The sequence below is a fragment of the Bradysia coprophila genome, unplaced genomic scaffold (genome assembly GCF_014529535.1).
Source record: "Bradysia coprophila strain Holo2 unplaced genomic scaffold, BU_Bcop_v1 contig_331, whole genome shotgun sequence".
NCBI classification, from domain to species: Eukaryota; Metazoa; Arthropoda; class Insecta; order Diptera; family Sciaridae; genus Bradysia; species Bradysia coprophila.
Genome location: NW_023503590.1, coordinates 1 through 26,319, shown reverse-complemented (window position 1 = coordinate 26,319; position 26,319 = coordinate 1). Strand labels below are relative to the sequence as shown.

At 32.9% G+C, this 26,319-nt stretch overlaps 1 protein-coding gene across 1 annotated transcript; it reads left to right on the top strand.

Annotated features, from left to right (window-relative positions):
* Window positions 1–595: 595 nt before the first annotated feature.
* Window positions 596–26,314, top strand: LOC119079730 (metabotropic glutamate receptor 4-like; the record flags this gene model as incomplete). Its single annotated transcript, XM_037187795.1, is given in 11 exon segments — window positions 596–785; window positions 5,876–6,039; window positions 6,114–6,220; window positions 23,282–23,381; window positions 23,449–23,646; window positions 23,714–23,848; window positions 23,850–24,227; window positions 24,230–24,374; window positions 24,377–24,523; window positions 24,526–24,596; window positions 26,291–26,314. Coding segments are annotated over 11 exon segments (1,659 nt in total), but the record flags the coding sequence as incomplete, so codon positions are not given.
* Window positions 26,315–26,319: the final 5 nt, after the last annotated feature.

The following is a 26,319-nucleotide window of genomic DNA, read 5'->3' as shown; positions in this document are numbered from 1 at the left end:
AACGAAGTGACTATTTCACCCGATGCAAATAGCCTTATACACTATTCGCACTCGATGAACATGATTCTCACTTGTACAAACTGTAGCAGCAAATGGGTGTTTCGTCAGTAGCAAATTGTATCATCCTTGTACAACATAACCTAACAATTACGTGTTTAGAAGGAAGCAACATAAGTTGCTTCTTTCGAAAGTTTATACAACAAGTTTGAAACCAGTTTGTACAATTGAATCTCCATGTTCAAATTGGCATAACAATTGGGTGTTTCGTAAGAATTAGCTTGTACAAACTGGTCCAACAATTGAGTGTCTCGAAAATTGGGTGCAAATAGCATCTACCTTACAATACCATAAATTTAAATGCCAATTGCCATACTAACTCTTTGCTTTACGTGCACGTAATTTCAACAATTTCCAGTTTTGTCTTCTTGTCATTTATAGCCAATTACTGAAATTGCATCAATAATTTTAATCCAAAACAAAGGATCTATTCAAACTCACCGAACAATCCGTGCAAATCTAACTGTCTGAATTAATTTAATTTTTCAGGATTTGATGAGTACTATGCAAGATTGAAACCAACACTTGACCGTAAACTATGTACGAATTTGGTGTCAATATTCCGTATGGTGATTCAAATAAATTTCGATTGAATTGCCGCAACATTTGGTTTAATGAATATTGGAGTCAACATCATCGATGCAGTTTAAATCGAAATGACGAAAATGCGTGCACCGGAAACGAGACAATGGGACCGTACGAACAAGAGGGTTTGGTGCCATTTGTTGGTGAGTAGCAGTTGTGATTTGAATGCGTAAATTACTGAAATTATATTGTTGCACTAACGAACAGTGAAGCCATTCTTCCATTATTAGTATGATCGATTGAATCACATCCGATAAGCTAAAATGCTCTAAAATGAGTGACGGTTTTTTAAGGGCATTCACAATTGGAGGGAAAAAATGGAATTAGGCATAGCAAAAAAAAAGTAAAATTATAAAAGAAAATCGATATTCATCTCCACATCAAGGTCTAATATCTACCCACTTTCATCCACTTTTATAACACGCCGAGCTTACAGATAAATATCGTCAGAAATAATATTCTCTATTTTACAAACTCATTGCTATTTTAAAATGTAATCAAAATTGTATAATTTATTGTTTTTGTCATTCTGGAATTGGAAAAGTTTGGTGTGTGTGTTTCCATTTATTATTCATTTTATAATGGAAAGATTTTTACTACCCGACGGTGGGAGAACACTTGAACACTCGGGTCATTTTACGTTTAGTTCATCATTTGACGAGTGTACGTTTTAGTATAATATTTTGTTGATTGGCTACGGGCAGTCTGTCCGAATATGTTTTATTCGATCGCAAATATATTTCCGCTCTAAAAACCAGGTCTAATTAATTTCGATTTTATGTTTCGATGCTAGTGATATGTTTGTGCTGCGTTAACTATTTTGGTACGATCCTTGAAGCGATGCATAATAAAATGTTTGTTAAGCCATGCATTTTTATCAATTTTAAAACGTATTTGATTAGAGTATTCGTACCAATCCTCGGACAAGAATGATATCAATCATCAAAAAAAAAGGTTATGAATGAACGAACAATAGGTTTCGAAGGTTCATTCTTGTCCGAGGATTAGTACGCTCACCCTATGACATGACAAAATATTGAAGAGTTCGTTACTGATTCAATGATAGAGATAGGTGTTGTCGTCGTGAAATGATTTATTTTGGTACTTCAAACAATGGTCCGAAAATACTTCATTGTGCCAAAATAAACACTCTTGTAACAAGATGCCTTACCCGTGGTCGTTTAAATACACTTTATGACATATAATTCCGAAATATCGTTTGTTTTATGGTTCAACCAGAACTAACAACGATGATGTTCATCCAAAATTCAAACGTTTTATCCTTTGAACAGAGTCATGTGCATAACAGAACTCGACTTAAATGTTTATAATTAATGATAGCGATAAATCATTTCTTTTATTAAACTCTTGATAAAGTAAAATATGGAAAAGCGATCGAAAATAGGGCGGATAAATAAAACATTGCGTAATTCTTTGTCATTGTGTTTACCGTTAGAAGAAAAGTTGTTTACTCAACACCTGTAAGCCATTAATATCACTAAATTTACTGAAGGCTAAATTTATTTACGTATATCCACCGAAAAGTACAACAACGGAGATATCCGTTTACGTTGAGTCATGAGCATTTTTCCATGTCAAGTTGTCGGTACTCCATTGAATATTTCCAATTTGCAAAAAAAAACGTATAATCATTTAAGCAATGTCGTCGATGCTGGCAGTGTCACCGAATTTTCCCCACATTTTGTTCTTTTGTTTTATTTTAAGCATTGGGTAACTTTGTTTCGGGATTCGTATTGCTTAACTATACACATAACCTCTGGCATACACGTATAAAAATATTAGAATTGCATCTACGAGTTGGTACACATTACTGTGAAATAACGAATTTAACTTTATCCATGTTGAATATTAATGTAATGGAAAGTTCATCGAAACTTTAGTTTTATTGTTCTTTGTTCATTCAATAACTTTTAAACTGATGAGGTGATACAGAATTCAGAATGGAAAATATATGTGAAATACTAAGAGAGAGATTATCTTCGCCTTATCAATTGAAACACACTCGTCCTAATAAAAGTGACGAAAACGACCAGAATAACATACAGAAAGAGAATTATATTTTGGTATATTTTGGAAAAGCTTTTACGATAATAGTTTTATTTTGACGAATTTCGTACGAATCGTCTGACTTTGCTATTTTTCAATTTAATTTGTTAGAAGAGAAACTTTTATCTAATTTTTTAGAATAAAACGAAACGAATGGAAAACCAGAATTCGTTTTCTATTTTTTGATATAATCAATTGAAATATTAAATTATAATGAATGATATACCCGAGTCATCGTGCAAATTAACCCTACCGAAAAAGATATCATTAATTTAGTGCTCATGGGGATTTGTTTTCGAAAATATGTCATTGTTTGACTGACCCTTTTCAACAGAATAGATAGCCCGGTTCTTTATAGCCCTACGAAGTACTACGGTATATTTTCCGAACAATGCAGATGTATATACAACACACCGACCGGTAGGAATCAAATTCAAACCGGTAGAAATGAAATTCTCAGCGGAGGTTGATGTTCTGAGATATCAAATTATGAATTCCGTCAGTCAAAAACTTTATTTTCAATTTTATTCCACAAAAAAAAAATCCCGCGGTAACCGCACTCAATAAACCTATCTTCCAATAATAAACCGGTAATTTCATTAATATTTTTCACCACATCCGCCACATTTTATGTTTTATTTTTATCGACAGACCACGCTGTGATGCAATTTTCATTTTTCATTTTTTTTATTAAAATTTATCTATATTGATATTATCTGGATGCTATGAGAACTTTCAATGTGAACAACACGCGAAACCATTCGCTTCCGTATTGGTGTTAATACGTTTTAATCGGGGAACGAATGGTAAAATTATAAACTTAGCTCGTCTCTCTCTCTTCAACCATAAATATCAGATTGTAGCAAACTGAAAACGAGACAATGTAATGATCTCACGTTACCCAAATTTCCCTAAACTTTCATTAAGCATAACAACCCATGTACGAGCGTTAAACAAATTATTTATTCGTAAAATCTGATTTGATGGTGAAATTGATAAAATGTTATGAAGACACGTAAAATTCCCGTTGAGGGTATATATTATGTTTACGTTGTTTTGAGATGTTCTTTCCATGATATTCATTGACAAATTTAACCGCCGTTTTGCCCATTTCACTAGAAAGCCACCAAAAACTTTGTTACAAACAACTAACAATCCTTTAGCTTGTTTACAACACACCATACCATCGCTATCGCATACATAATTTCAAATTTAAATCAAAAATGTGTGTTTCTGAACGAAATTTTGGTTTCTAAGTTTGGTTATGTTTATTATCTCTGGTTTTCAAGTTTTGCTTGCAGTTACAGTTGTATATTAATACCAAGGGTTCACGATTTGTCCCTTCGGCTGTAAATAGCACTAACAGCAGCATTTTGCTGGAATAATCGAGGAAATAATACATTTATAGACCGATTATTGCGCTTCTGTGTACACATGGATACATTCCCAAAACAGTTCATATAATGAAATTACCACAAACAAGATATAAATGGTAACGTTTTCATGATTTAATACGATAATCTTGTTGCATACAGTATTAAGTATTTGAGCTTGTATGGTCAAAATTATGTGTTTGAAAATTGAAACTGACGAAACGGCTAACGCATAGTGAACGAAGCATGAATGATTTTTTTACATCACATTGGTTAACAGACCATAAAGGGATAAAAAAAAACTAAATTAAGCTTCCCTCCTTCGAAACTTTAGTTTTTTGTTGACCACAAGAAATCAATGTATAGGAAATGGTTTTGGTGAATGACGTAACTAATTGTGTAACGGAGCATCAGACGAGGTATTCATGTCCCCGAATGATAAATGCCTTTTTAGGTAGTAGATTAGCAGATTGTCTCCCGAGGTCACTCGTGGTTATTCGAAGCAGTCGCTGAGTTGAGTAAAAAAATACCTAAAAATGAATTATGTATGATTGCGGCAGTACTGCGTGACTTTATAATCAGAAATAATTTCCACCATGTAAAGATCCTCAACGATTACGATTAATTGTTTTTCAGATTCATTAAAATTCCATTATAAAAGCCAACCACTTTGTGAATTAAATAGTAAAAAGAAACTACCGCCTTGCGTAAATTTAGGCAAATTGCTTCGGCTTAGATTTTAGACGTTTTAATGTCATCCAACTTTAGGATTTGTTGATTTCTTCTGATTAAATATTTAAAATGATACCAGTAAAACCGCCATAACTCTCATCAACCCATTAGCATAATCATTACAGTTTTCAAGTGCCTTTGAGGGTGTTAATGAGTGGATTATCCCAGAACGAAATGAGATTCATTATATGTAGGTCCGTGTCACATTTCGTGAATGTTTATACATTGTAGCTACAACCTACATATAGACACAACAGTATTGAAAGTGATTATATGTACACATATGTGAAAATCGAAATCGAATTGCGAATTATTCTCGCGACGAATAATTTGATGATTTGAAAAAAAATGTGTTGGAAATTTGATATTGCTAGCACTAGAAACTATGAAATGATTTCGCTCTATTTGTTCAGTGAAACGTTATGTTATTCGCGTTACATGAATGCATTACATTCATTTCATACAAAGTATTTAGTGTAAATGCGGAAGGCTCTAATGCAACATTAAATGGATGACTATTTCAACCCAATAAAGTAGAGAGCATACAAAGGAAGCTTCTACGAAAAATCTGGAAGAAGTATTTTAGCTTCATTAATATTTAAGTACTCCACTTTAGTTGAATTTTAAATGGGTTAAGACAAATTACTGTACTTAAACTTTACCATCTTTATGCCCGTTCTGATTAATGAGTTTCAAAGTTTTGTTTTTTGCTTAAATAATAAATTCAAGCATTCGCTATGCAGCACCAGAAAATTGAGCTTTGATGATACCGTATACCACTTTAGTCATGTCAAAGGTTAAACTAACTCCTTTTCGTACAGCAAGTACTAACACCACACTAATGCAAATAATAAATTCACTTTGGTAATTAATATGCAAAATATTGTGTATCTGGTCGCTAATGCACATGATTCTCATTATTATAAATTACCTCTAAATTCTCCATATTTAGCTAATACTAAGCATCAGTTTATGATTGCATAATTTATCGCTCCATAAAGACTGCAAACTATATTTTAATGTAACACTTTCGGTTACCATAAAACATGTGAAATTTTCAGTCGATGCTGTCTTCGCTATGGCACATGCTTTGGACGAGCTGTACAAAGATGTTTGCGGTGGTATACCATACAATGACTGTGCCGAAATGAATTCAGCATCAATTGGTCCTCGTCTACTGAAATACATTTTGAAGGTGTCTTTCGTTGGACGGCAAGGATCATTGGTAAGATTATTTCATCAGATCTACGATGCTGATGTTAAATTGCTTCACGTTCTTACGTAAATCTCAAATTACAGATTCATTTCAATCAAGACGGCGATGCTTTTGGATCTTATAACATATATCAATATCAGCAGAAAGACAACAAATACGATTATGTTCCGATTGGTACATGGAAGGAAGGGTAAGTTTAAGTAGAAATGATGTTGTTTCAAACTTTAAACATGTAACACTGTAAACGAAAATTAGATTGAACAGATAGTAGCTTAAAATATCTTCTGAACGAATTGCACTCTGAGAATTATATTCTTTCGTAAAAACTTAGTAGAGTTATTAGATTACCTAACCAGCGATTTATCATACGTCTTCAGGCGATTTAGATTAATTATGTGATTGTTTGATTCATTCCATTACTGAAATTATGCCGTTCCGATCCTAAGACCTATTACTGAAATTATGCCGTTCCGATCCTAAGACAAAAAGTTAAATTTAATGCACAAAGCGTTTATTCTAATCTGGTTCGTCTGTCGTAGACGGATAATGTAATAATTGAGTCTATACATCTCAACGTAATGTGCCCCATACGCTACGCTGTATGTCTAATATTTTTTAATAAAATGATCAAGGAAACACTTGGTATTGAATTTCTTGGAAGCGTCAAGTACATATTTGACTTTTGAACTGTACAATTAAGGATGAAAGCTAAGAAACTGATATATGCTACTGGTGATGTTTCCATTATTTATGTGAGTGTAATGAAGTTAATTTACATTACTTTTGCGAAATTAATTTGTGTTGGGAAAGCGAACATCGTTCTTGGAAATAACTGTTGAACAACAAAAATAGAAATATTGCTTTTTGAAAAGCGAATTTTTTATGGAAATTATTTCAAGTTCCGAAATTAAACTCAAATTCGTTTTGAAATTAATATTTTTCAGTTAATAAAATAAACTCAACACGGCATGTTTGAGACATTATTTGATTGAAATTGAAATTGAGTTAACATAATTTTTCTTTACTTAATTCTTGACTTAATTAACGAAAAAAATTATCTTATTATAACATCTTTGTGGACTCAACATACAATTAAAAAGATGTGAATAGAAGTGGGTGCTATCCTACAATGAAATCATATCGAGGGCACAATGAGTAAAGGGCCAATAAACAAAATTCCCATACATCTGAAACGACTCGATCGATTTTCATTAACGTTTTTCCCAGTGGCGGATTATGCCATGGGCAATTCGGGACTTTGTCCTGGGCGCTGGAAAAATTGGGGCGCTGGAAAAAATTATGAGCAAAAAAATGACTCTTAAATTACATAGAAAATCGAAAATATCGCGCCAAATTTAGATCACTCTAGAGTGATTTCGTTATCAATATTTTAATGAAATTTAAACTTTTTATAGCCATGGCAGTATGGGCAGTATGTCACCTAAATTTTTACAAATTCTTCCAAGTCTCATTTTTATGTTGTATATTTTGTATTCATATACTCTCAAGTAATATTGACAAAGTCGGGTTTTAAAAAGCCTGGCGCAAAACTTGAGCCCAAAAAGTTCACTTTAAAGGTGTTTTGGCTAAAACCATAAAAATACAAACTTTTTTCAACAAAAGCAAAATCGACAGATATTTTTTTATCATGAACACATACCCTAATATTTTAATACTATCACCCATCAATTTTTTATTCTGAGTTGATATAAGCTTGTCCTGCAAATTCAGGTGAAAATCTACGAGTTTCTGAAAGTATATATATGTGTCGAAGGTCACCAAAAAATACTTTATGTACTTCAGTGCGTATTTTATTGCTTCCGTACATAAAATCTTGTTGCTAACTCGTGCCTATTTTGCGCATACGATGTGTTGTCAACTTCGGCTTCGCCTCGGATTGACAATTTTCACATCTATTGCGCAAAATTTCCATTTACGCAATAGTTAGCAAAATAGCTATTAAGCTATTACAAGTCCGATGAAAGTATGAAAAAAGTTGAAAAATATTTCCGAATTTCGTTTTGCATGATCATTGTGAAATTCAAAGTGAGCTCTAAAAACATGTGACCTTAAATATTGTCTTGTGAATCAGGAAAAAAATGTAACTTTGTTCGACTTAAAATCTTTACAGTGACCCGAAATTTGGTAAAATTAGAGTTTTTTGAAGCAAGTTGAAAAATCAATACTTCTGAGATAGAAACTCATTTTTTTATATTTAAGATTGATTAATAATAACTAGAAACGCTAGAAACGTTAATCCGCCACTGGTTTTTCCCGAAAGCTTCTTATTTCTTATCTCAAGTCTATCCGACCAATCCGAAGTTATGGTCGAGAAGCCTTTTTTAACGATAGAATCTACTCTTCTGAAATATGTAGCGACACAAAATAGTTCTCCTTGATTGGAACTTTTTATTTTGCCAAGTGTGGCGTTTGCAGTTCGAGCCGAAGGCGTGGGATGCAACCATACAAGGTAAGACACAACGTTCCAAATAATTATGTAAATTTTATTTTACTCACTAAGCCCCAAAAAAACAGTTTTACCGCTCATGTCATTTCAGGGGAAAAATTGTATGGAAATCGGTCGAGTTGTTATAGAGATATGGTATACAACTTGCTCCTTCTCACTTTAGTAATATTGTCCTCGATATTCAAGTCACCAGAGAAATTTCCTCCATGTTCCTACAGTCAAAGGCAGTCAATTTTCAGCATAAATTTGCTTCAGCTGTTTTTCAGCTGATCCACACATACAATCAAAACTGGTTTTTCTTGTTCATACAGTTGAAGCTGCTACACGCACGCGCATGATAGTGGTAAAACCGTATAAAGACGTATAAACGGTTGTGATTGTTTGTATGGATCAGCTGAAAAACAGCTGAAGCTAATTTATGCTGAAAATTGACTGACTTTGACTGTAAGGTTAATACAAAATTTTTACAACAAATACTTCAGGTCCGAGGTGAGAAAATGACTATTTTCTACTCAACCGAACAGGGAACCAAATGAATTGAAAATAAAAACTGTTCAATGTTAAAAACACAAAATCTTATTGTCGCAATATGAATTCCTTTCCTACGTATTTCCTATATAAACCAAAAAATATATTACTGAAACATTCCACTTCCATCGATATAACCACCTTAATCGTTAAAAACAGCCATTTCACATCAACCATTTATTCGCGTAAAATGCGAAAATATTCCAATTTTTATTGGGCAAATTCAATAAAACTTGCAAGATTTCTCAGATGAAGAGCATACACATAACCACCAATTCTTTCAAGCAACAAGAGAAACCAGAAAAAAATTAATTTGAATTAAAAATGAAATGACAATCGACCAATTGAGAGTGAGTTTTGTTTGTCCTTCAATCGATTATTATGTCCCCATGAAAAATCAAATGTATATTGAGTGACTGGTGTTTCTCATTTTACATGCTAAATAATAACGAATGAAATGGAATGTTTTATCGTTGGCAATCACCACACTACCCACATGCATGTTAGTGCAAAATTTAATTATTATTTTTTAATTGGTACATCCATTAATTCATTGTATCGGTCCATTCGTTCGTCTATTTTTATTAGCCATTTTCCGAATACTTCAAAAAAAAAAAATCATTTCAGCTGTCAATTATACCCAGATTTTCCTTGCATACCAATAGTGTAAAATTGATGAAACTGCTGTGTGCTGTTGAACGATTGTATTTTATACTGTGAATATTAATGTGGAAGTGAAGCGTAGCGAAAAGTTCATGCCTTTTCAACATTTCCTTTATTATCAGTTCGTAGGCTATTGTAGATTTTATTAAATATATTTTTTTCTCACAATTTTATTGACAAGTTGAATGGAAATTCAAATAATAAATAATCGACAATATGCTTTATTGAATTTCTATATCAAAGATATAAATATATAAATACGAGTCTGTTCTGCAAAATACGTGCTAAAGTTTTGGAAATAACAGAAAGAAAATTATGCTTCTGAATTAGAAATGTAAGAAGGCAGGTTAAGAGCAGGTTAATAAGTTAAAATTTGTGTGGAGCACGCAGTGACCTGAGTTGTATTTATTAGCCATTTTTCAATGAAAAAGCTTCACATCGGAAGAAATGCAATAAAAGTTATTGTTAAATGAGATTTTTAAACGTAATTTCAAAGTCGCTTGTGAAACGATTGATTTATTTCGAGAGTACTCAATAGATCGTTTGTAAAAATTTATTTAAAAAAATAAATTTAAAATTGATTCGAAATACTTAAAAACCAGTCATACTTGCTTTTGTCAACAACTGTTGCTTCTACCAGAATGATACGAAATACATTTTGAAGAAAATTGAAATTGCTATTTCAGAAGCAAAGTAGTAATAAGAGTATTAAAGGTTGCTCAACTCTTGCAAACGTAATTCTTCAATGATAAAACTGAGAGAAATGTCGATTTTTAAGTCATTTTGTATCATTGAAGAGGATTACTTATTCGATTAAAATTTTATATTGACAAAGCGAGATAAAGTTGAATTTACTTCATGATTGAGAAAATGTTTCGATTAATAGTTTATTACTTCTCAATGGGACAAACGAAATAGAAAATGCTGCTAGTTGTATTGTAATTACTGTCCTATTTTTGACCTTCGGTGCTTATAAACAATTTTACGTGTTACGTGTTACGGCATGTTTCATTTTCATTTACATTGCCTAATCACGTAAAGCATTGTACTTACGAGGTTCCAAGTTGTTATTTGCAAAGTGGGGAATACAGCCCTCCCCTTCGGATAGGGCTGTAACACCCCACTTATCAAATACACAACTTGGAACCTCGGAAGTAATATACTATTACACATGAAGTACCATCGTTTGCTTCATAGATTATGTAGTGAGTTCCTGACTTATAGAAATTAGTGCATATCGTAGTGCATATAATACTTTTACTGAACAGCAATACGTCATACTTAAGGTGGAGAGTTGACCTAGTGGAAAGTGATCAAAAAATTATCGGTCAACTTACCATCCAATAAACCTCGATATGTCCTATGACATTTGCATAAGTCGAGGTTTTTCATTTGTTGCGACGCGGTGGTTAGGTGGGCCGGATATCGACGTTTGTTGGTCAACAATATTCACCTCATTGACATTCATCAATGTACACAATTTGACATTATTCACATCTTGCATGTTACAGTCATTGATAAAAACGATTTTCCTTACGACTTCGTCACGTATTTCTTACGTCATTTAGGAAAACCGTTGTTCCTAACTTATGCTAAAAGCTTTTTTTTAGCGAATGAGAGGTTTTCAGCTCCAGCCGAAGGAGGCGAATGCTGGAATCGAAAAAGCATTTTAGCATTTGTTAGGAAAATAACTATTTCACGACCACTTCGAAGGAAATTTTCCTAGGAACCATGACAGCACAACGAGATTTTTTCGGGAAAAAAATTATTCCAACTAATGCTCTGAATGGAACTTCGGTTCATTTGAGCCATAGCTCGGTTGGATCGTCGTCGGCTTGAATCCCGACTCCATATATATTGTTCGAAGTTTTGGCAAATTGACTCTTAAATAGAACTTTTCAATTTAGGGCAACTCTCCATTATTTACCTTATATGTACTTTTATAACAAACTGTATGTTAAAAGAAATAATTTAAAAGATCTCGCATAAAACTCTTGAAATTTGTATAATAAAAAGAAGTAAAAGAACAGACATTACTGATATGCCTTTTGTGAAAGGTTAATCAAGATAGAGAATCAATGAATAAATTTAAACTATTTTTCACACTATTTCCTAGTAATTTGCTAGTTTTTGTATATATATTAAAAAAAGCAAATTGAATCATTTGTTGCTTTTGACAGCAATTCTAAATTTCCATTTACATTTTCTGTATGGAAATAATTCGCACTTACTATACCTGCAATAGTGGCAATATATTTTGCAATTGGATTTTCTTTTTGAAGTTTTCAAAGAATCTCTACCTCTACCGTTTCCACCATTTGCGTGACTGTTTCGAATAGTTTGCAATATTTCACTTTTTAAGGTAAAACAATTGGAACCACTCAGTCAAAGTGGATTTGAGCTTTGTATGTTTTTGAGCAAGTCTGCCAATAACTCTTACATAAACTTTTGAGCCGTTCGTTTGTTTATTTAACCAATTTTGAGTATTCAATTATTTTATGAGAGCTCGGCAGTAATTGTTTTACAAAATAACTTCATAACGGAAAAGAAGTCATTTTAAAGGAACACTTTTCTACAATTTGAAGTGATTGTATTAGAATTAATGTGGTCCTTCTCCTTTTATAAATATTTGAAACGGGGAGCATGGATTAAATTGAGTGTAAATTTGCTTCAGTGGGTTGCTTTAAGTTGGAAAGATTTAAAATTTCAATTGGAAAAGCCATTTTAAATCTTTTTGATCAAATTTAGCATTATCATTCATTATTTATAACTGAATTTGTCGGTAATTTGCGAATATTCGAACAACTTCGACTTTCGCATATTTGAATTTCTATTTTCATTAGATTTTATATTAAGTTTATGTCTGCTAAAAAGTAGATTAGGGCTCGAAACGGATAACACACATCCATATCCTTGCTGATATATTACTCCAGAACGCCACGAATACCTTAACATATTTTTCTCGTATCGATTTCATTTCAACGTAAATGTCACCGGTCAAAGAAATGGGGTATATTCAATCATCATTAACTTTATCCTTGAATAAATTCCACTTTTTAGTTGCCTTTAATCGAAACTAGACATCTCGCCTTCAGTCGACACGTCTAAGCGAGTTCCTAACATCTTTTACTTATACGAATGAATTGTCTGACGAAGCAACATTTTTATGTTGTATGTTCAGTTCATATACGTATACATACAGCCGTCCAGACGGTTGTATCAATGAAAATCACCTAACGTAGTAATACACTCTTTGCACACTTGAATCCGGTGTTGTTTAGAAAAAAAGATAAACGACTCATCCGAATTGGTAGGAGGAGAGAGTCGACAGTGTAAACGTTTTTTTTTTTTTTTTGATTTGAACGAAGTTCAATTCTTTTTGATGAGATAAAGGTTCTTCTACTTCTATATAGCTAAAATAATGCCGATAACGTTATTTTTCGGCGAAAAAAAAAAGAAACATTCTATAAAAAGTTAGACGTCTATGCAGGGCCTGTATTATTCTTGATTTTCTTCAATTTATCTAATCGATAGATCCTTCAACTCTAACGCGACGTTTTATACACGGCGGCGAAATTTTACCTTAAATTTTTGAAGAAAATACCCCACACTGTAATGGAATAGATAAAGGGGAAAATTTTTGCGGTTTTCATGAGCAAAATGCGTCACCATTAGCGATGTAAGATATTTTTACCCATTTAAAGTGTTTTTTGATTGATTTTCCTATATTAATTGTAAAATGGTACCTCGTACCTCAGTCTGGTAAACTAGATCTTGAAGTTACTCTGTTACGAAAAATATAAAATGAACAAGGAACAAACGTTCGCTGAATTTTAATTAGCTTGCGACTTTGACTTACTTCATCGACATAAAACTAGAAAATTTTAGGTAAATTCATCCATACAAAGAGTATCAAAACGTCGACTAATAATTTCAAAATTTTACAACAATTTGTCAAAACCACAATTATTGGTTAGCCATCAAACAAACTTTGCATATATACCACATCATTTCCACTTAAATTAGTATTACGGTGGACATGATAAATTTTAATTCAAGATGTAAGTAAGTATGCAATGCAATGATTTATAAACTGTCGTTAGTTTCTTGATAACATCTCGAATAAAATCGTCATTCACAATAAATTATTCTTCGAATTTGTGCAGTTGGTTTCAATGAGAGCTCTACTTAGTGCTACGGAATGCGTGAGTGGAATACTGTTCACCGAGCATTGCATAAATCATCAAATAGTATTCGGAATTGTTGATGATCTTTCATTCAATAATTATATTGTTTTGGTGGATATGAAATTCAGAAATGCAATTAAACGTAACATACTCACACAAAATTATATTAGTGTACCATCAAGAATATTATAAATTGAAAATGGAAGTAAGATGATTACGTTACAATTCAAGTTGTTAAAGTGTATATTACAAGGGTTTTGTTGTCAAAGTATGAAATATGAAGGTATAAAGCTATTGCATTTCAACTTTAATTACCTTGTCTCCACAACAGACAACCAACTTTGAGCCGATATTTGTGACACTGACAGTGCTTTCACAAAGAAAATCCATTTAATATGTTGTGCCATTTTTTCACCGAGTTTCAGTTTCAATTCAGATAATGTATAAAGTCCACAACACATCCAAAGACAGACTGAGGAAAAAAAAATTGTTTTCAAAAATACAAAGTTTTCATTTTCAACTTTAAAATTGAATCTTAACGGGCCACTTTCACTACATTCTTTAAAAACTCCGTGTAAGCAATATTGTTCCTCTTTATAACCTTTTAGAATGACTATTCTCTGGTGTATTCACAAAGCTAACATTCGTATAACAGGATTGTTTAAATGTGTCAGTCAACAGAATTTTAATTGAGAAATTAACATTGTTTGGCTCATCGCCAGACTTCCACACAAATTCGTGAAAAATCAGATTCAAAAGCAAGGTAAGTCTAGGGTTCAGTGTAACTCTCAGTAGAAAATAAGGTAAAATATGGTCAATTTGGAACAACTTGAATGGAAATTGTTTTATTCGTCAATTAGAAATTAAGATGATATGGACATGGTGTCAAACGTACACCTCGATAGATTAGCTTCAGTTTAATTTTTATCTATTGTTTGTTCTACCGTTAATTTTTTTTTTAGTATTCGTGAGGTAAGATGATTTAACAATTATCGTTCCTTTTATATGAACTGGTGTATGGAATTTAGTGGTATAAATATAATAGTGACCTCACCTTCAGACTAAAAAGTTTCACACGGGTAGCCATTTCCATTGTTACTCCTGTTAAACTGACCACTTTCCCGGGAAAGTTTTTTGGGATTCACCAAAGGATATCTGTTTTATAATTAGTTCTACGAATTTTATCGTTAGATCATTTAATTTTCACAAAATATTTTCTCTTCATTTCTAAAATAAAACCCCATTACCACATAAAACAACGAATTACACTCGATAAATTTCACTGAAGTGCAAAATTTGCAACAGCTAGTCTTTCACCAGATGGTGTTCATGCTGTTGTTTATATCAGTAATGTATTAGTTAATTATCCGTCACAACTGTGAGTGAGTAAGTCGACAAATATTTTTTTTAAATACAAGACAGTAGCAAAGACGTAAGAAAATATCACAAATACATTACTATCATAAACAATATTCAGCTGTTGCAAATTCTGCACTCCAGCCAAATTTATCGACTGTACCACCCAATTTATTCAAAAATATTTACCTCCTGTGTTTATCAATGAATAATGTTAAATTGTATGTTGTTGAGTAAATGCATTTTCATAGACGTTGATAAAACAGCTCTTGCTGTGTTTGCTTCATTTCACTCCAATTAACAACTTTGATATTCCAATTATTGTAAGTTCACTGATTTTACCAAATTTTCCAACGACTCTTTATCGAGACTGGACAATTTGTTTGTTTTGTGTTATTGTCTATATATACATAACTTTGCAGAACAAAGCGTTTTGGGTATGACGACGTTTAATTTATGAACTCTAATGAAAATTTCTGATTTTATGTTCGGATTATTCAGCTCGTCGCGGAAGGGCCTGGTTCCCGAGTATACGCTTAATCTTGGTTCTTTAATAATTTATTGACGGTATTTACACAAAATATAAATCTAAATGTAAATATTGCCATTACCTAATTAATTATTTAGTAACATAAACACATCAGCAGTTGGCTGCGTTAAAAAAAAACACAAATCTGATAATATGTGTCCTATGTGTCTTTAGATGATATCCATTGATATTTTAGAATTAGCTTTGCATTCATAATGAATGTTGGGCGTCATACATACATTAAGCACCGATTGAATCTCAAATCGAAATGGTAGATGCTAGTGTATCATGGCCCTACGTTAGTGAAGTACCGTGACGCAAGTCCCTTCACACTGAAAAATGTGACAACAAATTTTTCCGTAGGACTAAGGAACATATATACACGAACTTTTTGACTTTTCCCCCTTTGCTCCTACTACCCCCAAAGTATTTTATTCGTAATCTGGGCGTCCATACGAGTACAACGAGCTATCACACTCCTCATAAGGTTAAGATTTGGCCGAGATATTAAATTTCAAAACTTGGAAATGGATTTTCTAACATTTTGAAATTGATGAATTTTACCAACCTTTGTTACTTTGTTACAACGAAACTTTTGAATTTACCAGTGGATTTGGCTGAAATTTTCAGGGTATGTTAAGGAGGTAATTCTGAGAAACCAATTTGTAGGAATTTTTATAAAAGCTTAAAAGTTCGGAGCTATGAGCGTGTTAAGCTATTGAGCTATAGGACCCGTGACTCAGAAAATATGGCAGATAGAAAGTTCGTTTATATTAAAAGACAAATTTATAGAGTTTTAGATTTCAGTCGACACGTGTTTCACGGTTTTCCTAAAAAGTCGTCTATTTGGGAGCTATGTCAGCCGTAACTCGGAAAATACGTCAGATGGAAGCCTGCCTCGTATAAAAGACAAATTTATAGAGTTTTAGATTTCAGTCGATACGTGTTTCATGGTTTTTCTAAAAAGTCGCTTCTTTGGGAGCTATGAGCGTTTTAAGTGCGTCAAATTTTCGAATTTCGTCAGATTTTTGAATTTCGTAAAATTTTCGATTTTCGTCAAATGAAAGCTGGAAGGTTCAGATCAAATAGAAAGTTATACAGTTTTGTAAGAAGAATACTTTCGTTCAAACTGCACAATATGATTGTCTATTATCTGCGACCAAATTCTAAAAAATCACAACTTACAAAAGAGCTGATACCGCCCAAAACCACTTACAGTGGAGGTGTGACGCAAGATATGCGTCACAAATGGCAGCTGATGAGGAAAGTACGCGAAAGTTTTATCAACAAAAATGTTACCAGAAAAATTTTAGGAAGAAAATTATTACAAAAAAAATTGTGTCACAAGAGGCAGATGTTGAGGAAGGAAAATTTTTATAATTGTGAAATATATTGCTTTAAAGAATGGAATTCAAACGGAAAAAAGCCGAATCATCTGCCACTTTTTGACGCAATTTTTTGTTTTGTTAGAATTTTCTTCCTAAAATTTTTCTGGTAAGATTTTTGTTGATAAAACTTTCGCGTACTTTCCTCGTCAGCTGCCATTTGTGACGCATATCTTTTTGCGTGTCGAATCTGTAAGCGTCATCTACACCGATATCAGTTCTTTTGTAAGTGGATAACAGGACTTGCGTCACACCTCCAATGTAAGTGGTTTTGGGCGATTATATTGCATTACGTTTGATTTGATAGTGACAGAGATGTAATTATATTCGAATTGTAATTTGTGAGCAATGGGAATAAGATGCTATCTTCGGGGAATAAAACACCATTTCAGTTAGGATTTTTGGCATTTCAATTCGCATGTAGTTGAATTCATTTTTTTAAGTATTGTTGTTTCCTACATAACATAACATAAAAATGTTTCGCTTAACGTTACATGCATTAATACTTATGGGAAATATACAGCTTGCTGATATGACATGAATTTTGTTTGACGAAAAAAAAAGAGAAAAGAATCCTGTATTATTTATCATGTTTACGAGTACTATACATTGAAAGAAAGACATAATGTCCCATGCTTTGGTATATATACGATTACAGATGGATTACACTTGTGGCAGTTGTATGCCATGTCAGCTTGAGGCAATGAAATGAATTTTTGCAAATTTGTCAAACAGAAATGTTGGTCATCAATGCTCGCATATTTCGCATCGCTCTGTGTGTACATAGCCCAAAATATATATCTACGTTATCATTTACTTCAACTACTGAAACCGAATGATGTTTGCGGAAAATGTCAATGAACAAAATTTTTAAATTATACGGTTGAAGTCTCCCCAATATGCAAATGGAATATTGATTAGAACTAAAATTTACGAGAGCAATGTATCACATATTATACGAAAGCCAGAGATTCATCCAGATTATTATTTTTGGTTTTGTATGCATGGCATATGTACAGTGTACACGTTACACATAGGTATGTACCAACTCTACATACGGTTACGAAGTTACATTTGTTCAGTGACGGTTTATATCCACGAAGAGTTGGGAAAAGTCTATAAAATTTGGAAACATAACGACTTACTTACTGTATTTTTGATGTCTACCATTGCCGTTATATAAATGAGTTTGTTACATAGTTATGGAGAGGATTTCATAAATACTTAATCCGTATGGCATCCCTTCTGTCTTTCCTTTTCGATGATGTTGTTACTTTTAAGTTATTTTTATTGCTTTCGTGGGACTACTTGCTTTATGCAGTGGCAAAGAAAAACGGGAAGCTCCTTGCCACAGGTTAACAATTCGAAAGTAGATTACTTACTGTAACATACACCAATTGTAGAATTCCCACAAGGCAACAATGAGTTACCATTGCCCAAAATTGTGTAGAAGCTTTACAGTCAAGTTGACCGATAGTGGTAATTTTGATATTATGCTCTAGCTTGAACTGAATATGTCGGTTTTTATTAGTTATATGTCCAACCCGAAACTGTTAATCAATATAAGTTATTGAAATGACCGGAGGTATTAACACTTCTCATATCTGTAACCGCAGTAAATCTAATTAGAACATAATGAATACGACCAAACAATACATCTTATCAAACATCATCACAAGTTGAAAATTATACAATTACACATTCTGGTATTTGATTATATTTCCTTACCATCTAATTGAACAAAGAGTACTTGAGTATATACGGCTACTTTATGATTGGAATTTATGTAACAACTTTGAAATTGTGCAACAAAATGCTACAATAAAGTTTCTTTACGAAACCATTGTGAGCGCAAAGCCTTTTGATTGAGCCATTGTACGGATGGTTGATGCTATTTACTGGTGATATTAACTCGTAAAAATAATGTATTTCCTAAGATATACTATTACCGTTCACACAATCAAGTGCGAATCATATGTTATAGAAAGTTAATTAAAATTTGTGTTTCAAACTCACGTCGAGAAAATAGGTTCGAACCAGATAAAATGTTTCTTAAGAATAAGAATTAATTGCTGCGTCTATTGCAACATGTTTAATAAAAAAAGAACTATCGCAACTCCGAAATCTTAAAGCAGAACAACTCTATTATACTGTAAGAGTTTGCGTGCCTTCTTGTAAACCCCTATCTGGTTGCATCGGTTTGCGTGTTTTTGTTTAACTTAAATCTTTAAACGAAAATATTACGCTCAATTCGTGAACACGTTTCACAGACCGCCATTGTCACCAACAACAGCGTTGATTTTTTTTCTTCATGGCGAAATAATAGCTTAAGATCTTGCGGATTTTACATTTTCAACAAAAAGGCGTAACACCACCCTATCCCTTGACGAAATGAATGGAAGTGATTTTTTTAAATGAATACAGTACACACGAACTCACGAACATGCCCAAATATTTTATTTAGCCGTGCGTTCCAGAGAAACGACATTTTTGTGAAGGTTTTTTTTTACTAAAATAAAATACAAAAATCAACAAAAACAATTTTCATGTACTAAATAAACACTCTTCATGTTCTATTCGCACGCAGTAGGAAAGGCAAATATATCCATCTATACGACTATAAATCGGGAAATGTAAGAAAATGCCAGAAAATACCGTTGGGATTGGAATCAGTAAACAATACGCATATAAACAGATAATATTTTGATGTGAAATGTTTTTTTGAACGATAATATGAAGTGGAAGAGATGAGTAAATTAGTTTTTTTTTCTGTACAAGTGACGTGCTATAAAAGTCAAAGAGCGAGGAGCGGATCGAAAGAGGCTAACGAAAAGATGTTGTAAAAACTGAAAGAAAATCCGGCAAAAACATTTACACTAAACCCATTTGCGCTGAGAAATAGTCTGCGGGGACAGTATTACGATGGAAATAACATTGCCGATTTGTAGAATTGTGGATGAGGGGTTAAACGTTTGTGCTTTTTTCGCTTCGTCTTTGTGCCCCATAATAATATGGTTATGGTGGAAGGTATATTTTTGGTTATATAATTTTATGAATGGGGTGTGGAAAGTTCAGATTCTGGGTAATGTGCAACCATGAACGTTTGAGCACAGATTAACGCCAACATTACTCAAGATGAAAATATTATTTTCGAAACTTTTTTAGCGAAACAAAGTGTCCGCAACTGAAACTGATTAGACAATTAGATTTTATCGAAATGATAGGAAAAAGCAAGGCAGCATTTTCAGAAAAAGTTTCAGGAAGTGCTTAAGGGTTATTATATATATATACAAAATTTGTATTACAACTACATGATGGAGTTCAGAAACTGTGAATCGTTGAATTTCCCGAATATTGAAAGTTTTTGATGTGTTCTGGCTCAGTGTCGAATCGACAGTCGGTGTCTACTATTCTTTTTGTTGCTCTAGCTCTATTCTCATTACATTCCTTGCCCAATTAGGATTTACGATATGATTGATTGTATGATAGTTTAACGACCAAATTATTAACTGATCTCATATTTCTTGCTATGTTCTCGAGGATTATATCACATATTTGGTGCAACATGTTTCGCTCATGACTTACGTGCCACAAGCTTTTTCCACAGCCGTGTAAAAAGCGGTTTTGTAGAAGTTTACATGCGACGATGCACCATCTTATTAACATAAGACGTACGAGACCAAACGTTTAAGATCGTAAAGTTAGACAGTATGCGTAAGGTCTAGAATTGGAAGAATATTTACTGATGTTGCACTAGCAAACAAGCAACAAGCGTTTTTGTTCGTTGGGGTATAACATGGAAGCGTTATTTCGATTCTGTTATCCATTCTTTTATTCAAAAATGTGGTTGAACTATAGTCTGTGAAACTAAAACTTGCAGAAATGTACTACTCGTGAATAAGTAATTTAAATGAATAAAATATTCGAATCCATTTTAAGGTAAAACGCAAACTTTCGTTCAATAAATGAGTCTTTGGATTCCGCAACAAAAGTTTTCTCAGGCGTCATCATATGAATCTTCCATTTTTGTAAGCCCCAAAGTAAGTTATATATTGCCTACTTAAATGTGCTTTTATTAACATCACGATTTACTTACTTACACATCTATTTGTCGTCTCTGAATAGTAGGCAAAGTTGTTTATATGCGAAAAGTGAAATGTTTTGATGTTGCGTCAGGATTATGGTACAGAGTCTCGCGTAATATCGAAAAATTTGACTTCATCAAAGAAAAGTATAATAGGAAAAGAACTGCTGTGTTAGCACAAAGAACAGTCAGAACATAAAAAGGAAATCACGGAATTTTAGCAAAATATTCCAGACGCGTAACCCACATCCCCAATATAATTGAAATATTTTTCATAAACATAATCCCTCATTCAACAATGATTATTAAAGGAATACCACGAAAATGTCACACTAACATGAACATGTACGTAACATAGTACGTGTACATGCCTCGTATTAAATCTCCGATATCCCCAAAAAAAATTATGAATAAAAAATACATAAAAAATGCGACACTCGCAGGAGAAAAAAACTCAATTTATAGTCAATAAAAATGGTGTTGTAATCTGTATTAGTTCCTCAGCGGCGCGATATTTTTTTTTTGGTTTTTTTACACATAAAAATCCCTATCGATAACGAAATTTTTCGGGATGGCTTTTTTTACTCGCAAATAAAAACAAACCGTATAACTTGAGTATATATAGCACAAGAGAAATATTGATGGATGGCTGTGGACATAATGGACCGGGTCAGCCTAGATTGGTTACAGCAAAAAATCGAATGATAATGGCTATCTCAGTGATTTCGAATGCAAAATAAAATTGATTGTGGTGGTGGATTGTCAGATCAATTTCATAAATATACAGCCCCTGACGCAACGTGAATAAACTATAAAAGGAGAACAATGTTAGCATACCGGTTTGCTATTCATATTTTATGATTTTCAAATCTCACGGCGCTTTTGGTTTGTAATAAAAATGTAATAAAATATCCTTCAGCAGCTGTAAAAAGTTTACAGCGAAATGCAATCATTGCCCTTTTCGAAATCAATAAATCTCGTTTCTCCGAAAAGCAACTTTATAATACATAGACGATACTCTTTACTGCAGACTTAACTTTTCTTTGCATACACATCGTTTGCTTATCCTTCTATAAATTAACGATGTGCATGTATGGTGCTGTACCATTAAATGAATAGCAAGCAAGGTAAATATGTAATATGGCAGGAGTTCGAATTTTCCCGGATTTTCAGTTTTTATGCACCATTATTTATGTCGTATTTGTTGCTACGGCAAAAGTTGAATATGTCCTAATGTTTCCTTCCAAACACATTTATAACACTGGCAAAAATAAATTCTTGAATGACTTTCTTCAGAATTAAATGCTTACAATGAATCAAATGGGATGATTTCCGAAAATTTGAATAAAAAAAACCATGATTTACTATTGCGGATTTTCTTTATATTTAAGAGATACCATATTATATGGAGCTATACGTCTCTAGGCCCTCTAGCTGTATTGCGGAAAATTCTTATGTATTCTTATATATATATGTCATGATAACGTTCATATTTCCATTTCAAAGCGTAATAAGATATGATGAGGAGATTTTTCATCGCAACGAAACGTCTTCAACCCAATACAGAACAAGCGTATACCTATCATGTTAGACAAGGTGTGTTACGTAAGCGCAAAACAAGTGAACTTGACCCAAATTAATTTGATTTACAATTTTTTCCGTGTACGTGACCGGCATGTTGTTCAGAAGATGAACAACTCGGTACACTAATTAAATCATTATCTACCGATAAAACATCTACCAATAAAAAAATAAAAAAATCTATCATTTCGACCTTACTACCGAAAAGGGTAGTTGGAAAATATTCTCTTTTTGCTCTGATGTGCATTTTATCCTAGACAGAAACGGGCTTCAAAACAAGTACCATTAATTTGACGATTTTATATAAATATCGATTTACGTCGCAGAGTTACGCGAAAACTGTTTGTCCCAGACTGATACAAATTTTTTAACTTTTCAATATTTTACATTTCCAGCACGTACTTGAGATTATAATAATTTTGAATTGAACAACCATTAAAAGGATGAATTTTATTTTATTTTCACTCGCAGACTAAACCTTAGTATGACTGAACTGAAATGGCATAACGGTGTAGTACCTCAATCGATCTGTAGCGGTCCCTGTCCAGCTGGTCATGTGAAGAATCATCAGGTTGGTTACACTTGAAATCGAAATAATTAATTTCTTACGACTTTCTACGTTTATACCCACGATTCAGGACCAATGTTGCTGGTCGTGTTTGAGATGTCGGGAAGATTCATACGTAGATAACGACACATGTATAACATGTCCACCCGGCTGGGCACCAAATGAAAATAAGACCGAATGTGACAAGTTAACGCCACAAGTTATCGATTGGAAGAGTCCATGGGCATTGGTGCCACTGATATTTGCCGCTATCGGTATCGGTTGTACAGTGTTTTACTGTATGCGTTTTTATTAAGTGAGATCAACTTGGTTTTTCCATTTTATAATATGTGCAGTCAATTTTGACCCAATTGTTTGCTTTTAGGTTTAACAAGACACCGGTGATCATGGCATCCGGAAGAGAACTGTGTTATGTATTACTGCTAGGTATTTTGTCCAGTTACGGAATGACTTTCTTGATATTATCCGAACCCCACTGTAAGACGATGTGCTGCGGTTCGAGTTGGTCTTGGACTGTGTCTGAGTCTGTGCTACAGTGCTATTTTCATTAAAACGAATCGAATCTCGAGAATATTTAATCGTGGTGTAAAGACTGTACATAGACCGACATATACATCACCTTTATCGCAGGTTGCCATCTGCTTAGGTAATGTCTAAGAAAATTTATTAAATGGGTGGAAAACTATAAATAAAACCATATGGTTAATGGCAGTATCGCATTAGTGAACGTAGTTGGCACAATGTTTGGTTAATTTAATGAGGAACGCAGATGTGCGGGAAGTATACCCATCACCATTGACAGCCGTTTTATCGTGCAAAGTGTCTGAGATATCTTTGGTGTTATCTTTAAATGTTTAACAATGTTATTGATCTTGCTATGCACGTTGTATGCATTTAAAACAAGGAAAATTCCAGAAAATTATAATGAAGCAAAGTATATTGCATTTACCATGTACAGCACCTGTATCGTTTGGCTGGCATTTCTGCCGATTTATTTCAGACCAAAAATGATTACAGGTAAGTACTTCATTTGGAAATGCCTTAATATATTCACGCTAAATTGGTAACTATATGATTACTTGAACAGATTCAAATGTCTTGTCTGTGTACGTGTTTAATGATAAGTGCATCGGTGCCACTAGGATGTCATTTGTGCCGAAAGTTTATTTGGTACTGTTTCAGCCATACAAGAATGTACGACAGACGAATGGGAAAAAGGTGAGTATAACGACTGAGTTTTGTAACAACTTTTTTTTAAATCAATTTTTGTTTTAATCAATTTATATACCGCCACGAACTAACGCTACTTACGAAATAAAATTCTCTGATTTTTTTTTTATTATTTGAATTAGCAATAACTTTGGCAAATTATTTTTACGTTTGCATTTTTACCTAAAAAAAAGACAATCTGAGTAGTTAATGGTGACGAAATTTCTGAATTTAAATAACAAATTTACAAATTTTGGCCAATTTATTGAAACATTTTTTTTGGTCGTGTTTTCGTCACGCTAAGCTCAGAATAAATTATTTTCCACAATTCGTTGTGTTTTTTTATCTCTATACAAACAATTGTTTCACATTTTGTATGCATAACATTCATGGTACAGTAATTTAGCTAAGCTTTTTTCTTCCTTATAAAAATGTCGTACAGTCGAACATAAACACGTAAAACACTTAGGACATTGCACGATGTATACGATTTTTAAAATTAAACTAACTGAACTGTAAAATAATGTAATCGACTTCCAATTTTCCATCATTAAGTCCCTTGTGGGCTTTCGTGCGGGTAGCCCATTTATTTGTCGTCACATTCCTTTCAATGGTATACTCCTAGTTAATGCACACATTTTGTTAATTCTTCTACAGGCTTGAGCTCTTGAGTTTCTAAAGTTTCTTCTCAAGATGTCTAAAAAACCATGGTTATATACCGAACATCGTGCAACTAACTAGTAATTTCTTTTTCATTCAAATGGTAAATACTTGTCAGTTTATAGTAGTGAAATGTCTTATGTAATTAGAGTTATAATTGAGAGGAAAATGGTATCTTGTGTAGATGTAAAGTTTGTCGTTTAGTGTAAAATGAAATCCATAAATTGAACTGTCGACAATGAACCAGTTGTTGATTTTTGTTATATTGATTCGCTGTTCATTTATGTAAAATAGGTACACCACCAAACCAACAGTATATTACTAAGCATGTAATATCCTTCCCTTTGCACTTGTAAATTCAGATCAGGTAGTCATACATACAGGAAGTCTATCATTGTCGCATAAACGGTATTTCATTTTTTTTGTAAGTCATCGCCTTTCATAGCGTCTCCAAATATACTTCTGAATTCTGATACGCATACTTTAGAGCTCAACATATTTGTTGAATTTTTTGAATTGATTCTGAATGGAAAAGGTGTCACGTAATCAGAGCATTCTGAATTTATTTAAAGGTGTGTCATTCGTTATGGGGTTAAAGACCCCAGGTTATTCGGAATGTTTTCATTGATTAAACATCTAAACTTGTAGGACTCAACTCTATAGCAGGTATTGAATAAATTTAAAAAAATTGGAAATTTTACGGCAGGTCACTCAAAGAATCTCAAATTTACATTTTAATTACTAAAAGATAAATATTCTATAAAAATCACATTATTGTAGAGCAAACCAAGTTTATGTTAAAAATTTCTTATTTTATTTAATCTTTAGTTTTCCACAAGTTCCCCGCTTGCCATTGTAAAATTGTGTCCAGAAATATCATAAGTTCAAAAATCGTCGAATAGCAATTTAAAAATTCGTTTCAAATCCCATACTTGCTTTGACACAATTCGATGATTAAATTTCTTATTTTTGCTTCAACGAAACACCAAAAAAAATAGAAAATGATTTTGTGGTTAAAAATTCTATTTTCACTCCAAATCAAGGTGGGTGATGCGAAAGGTGGCAAATACAG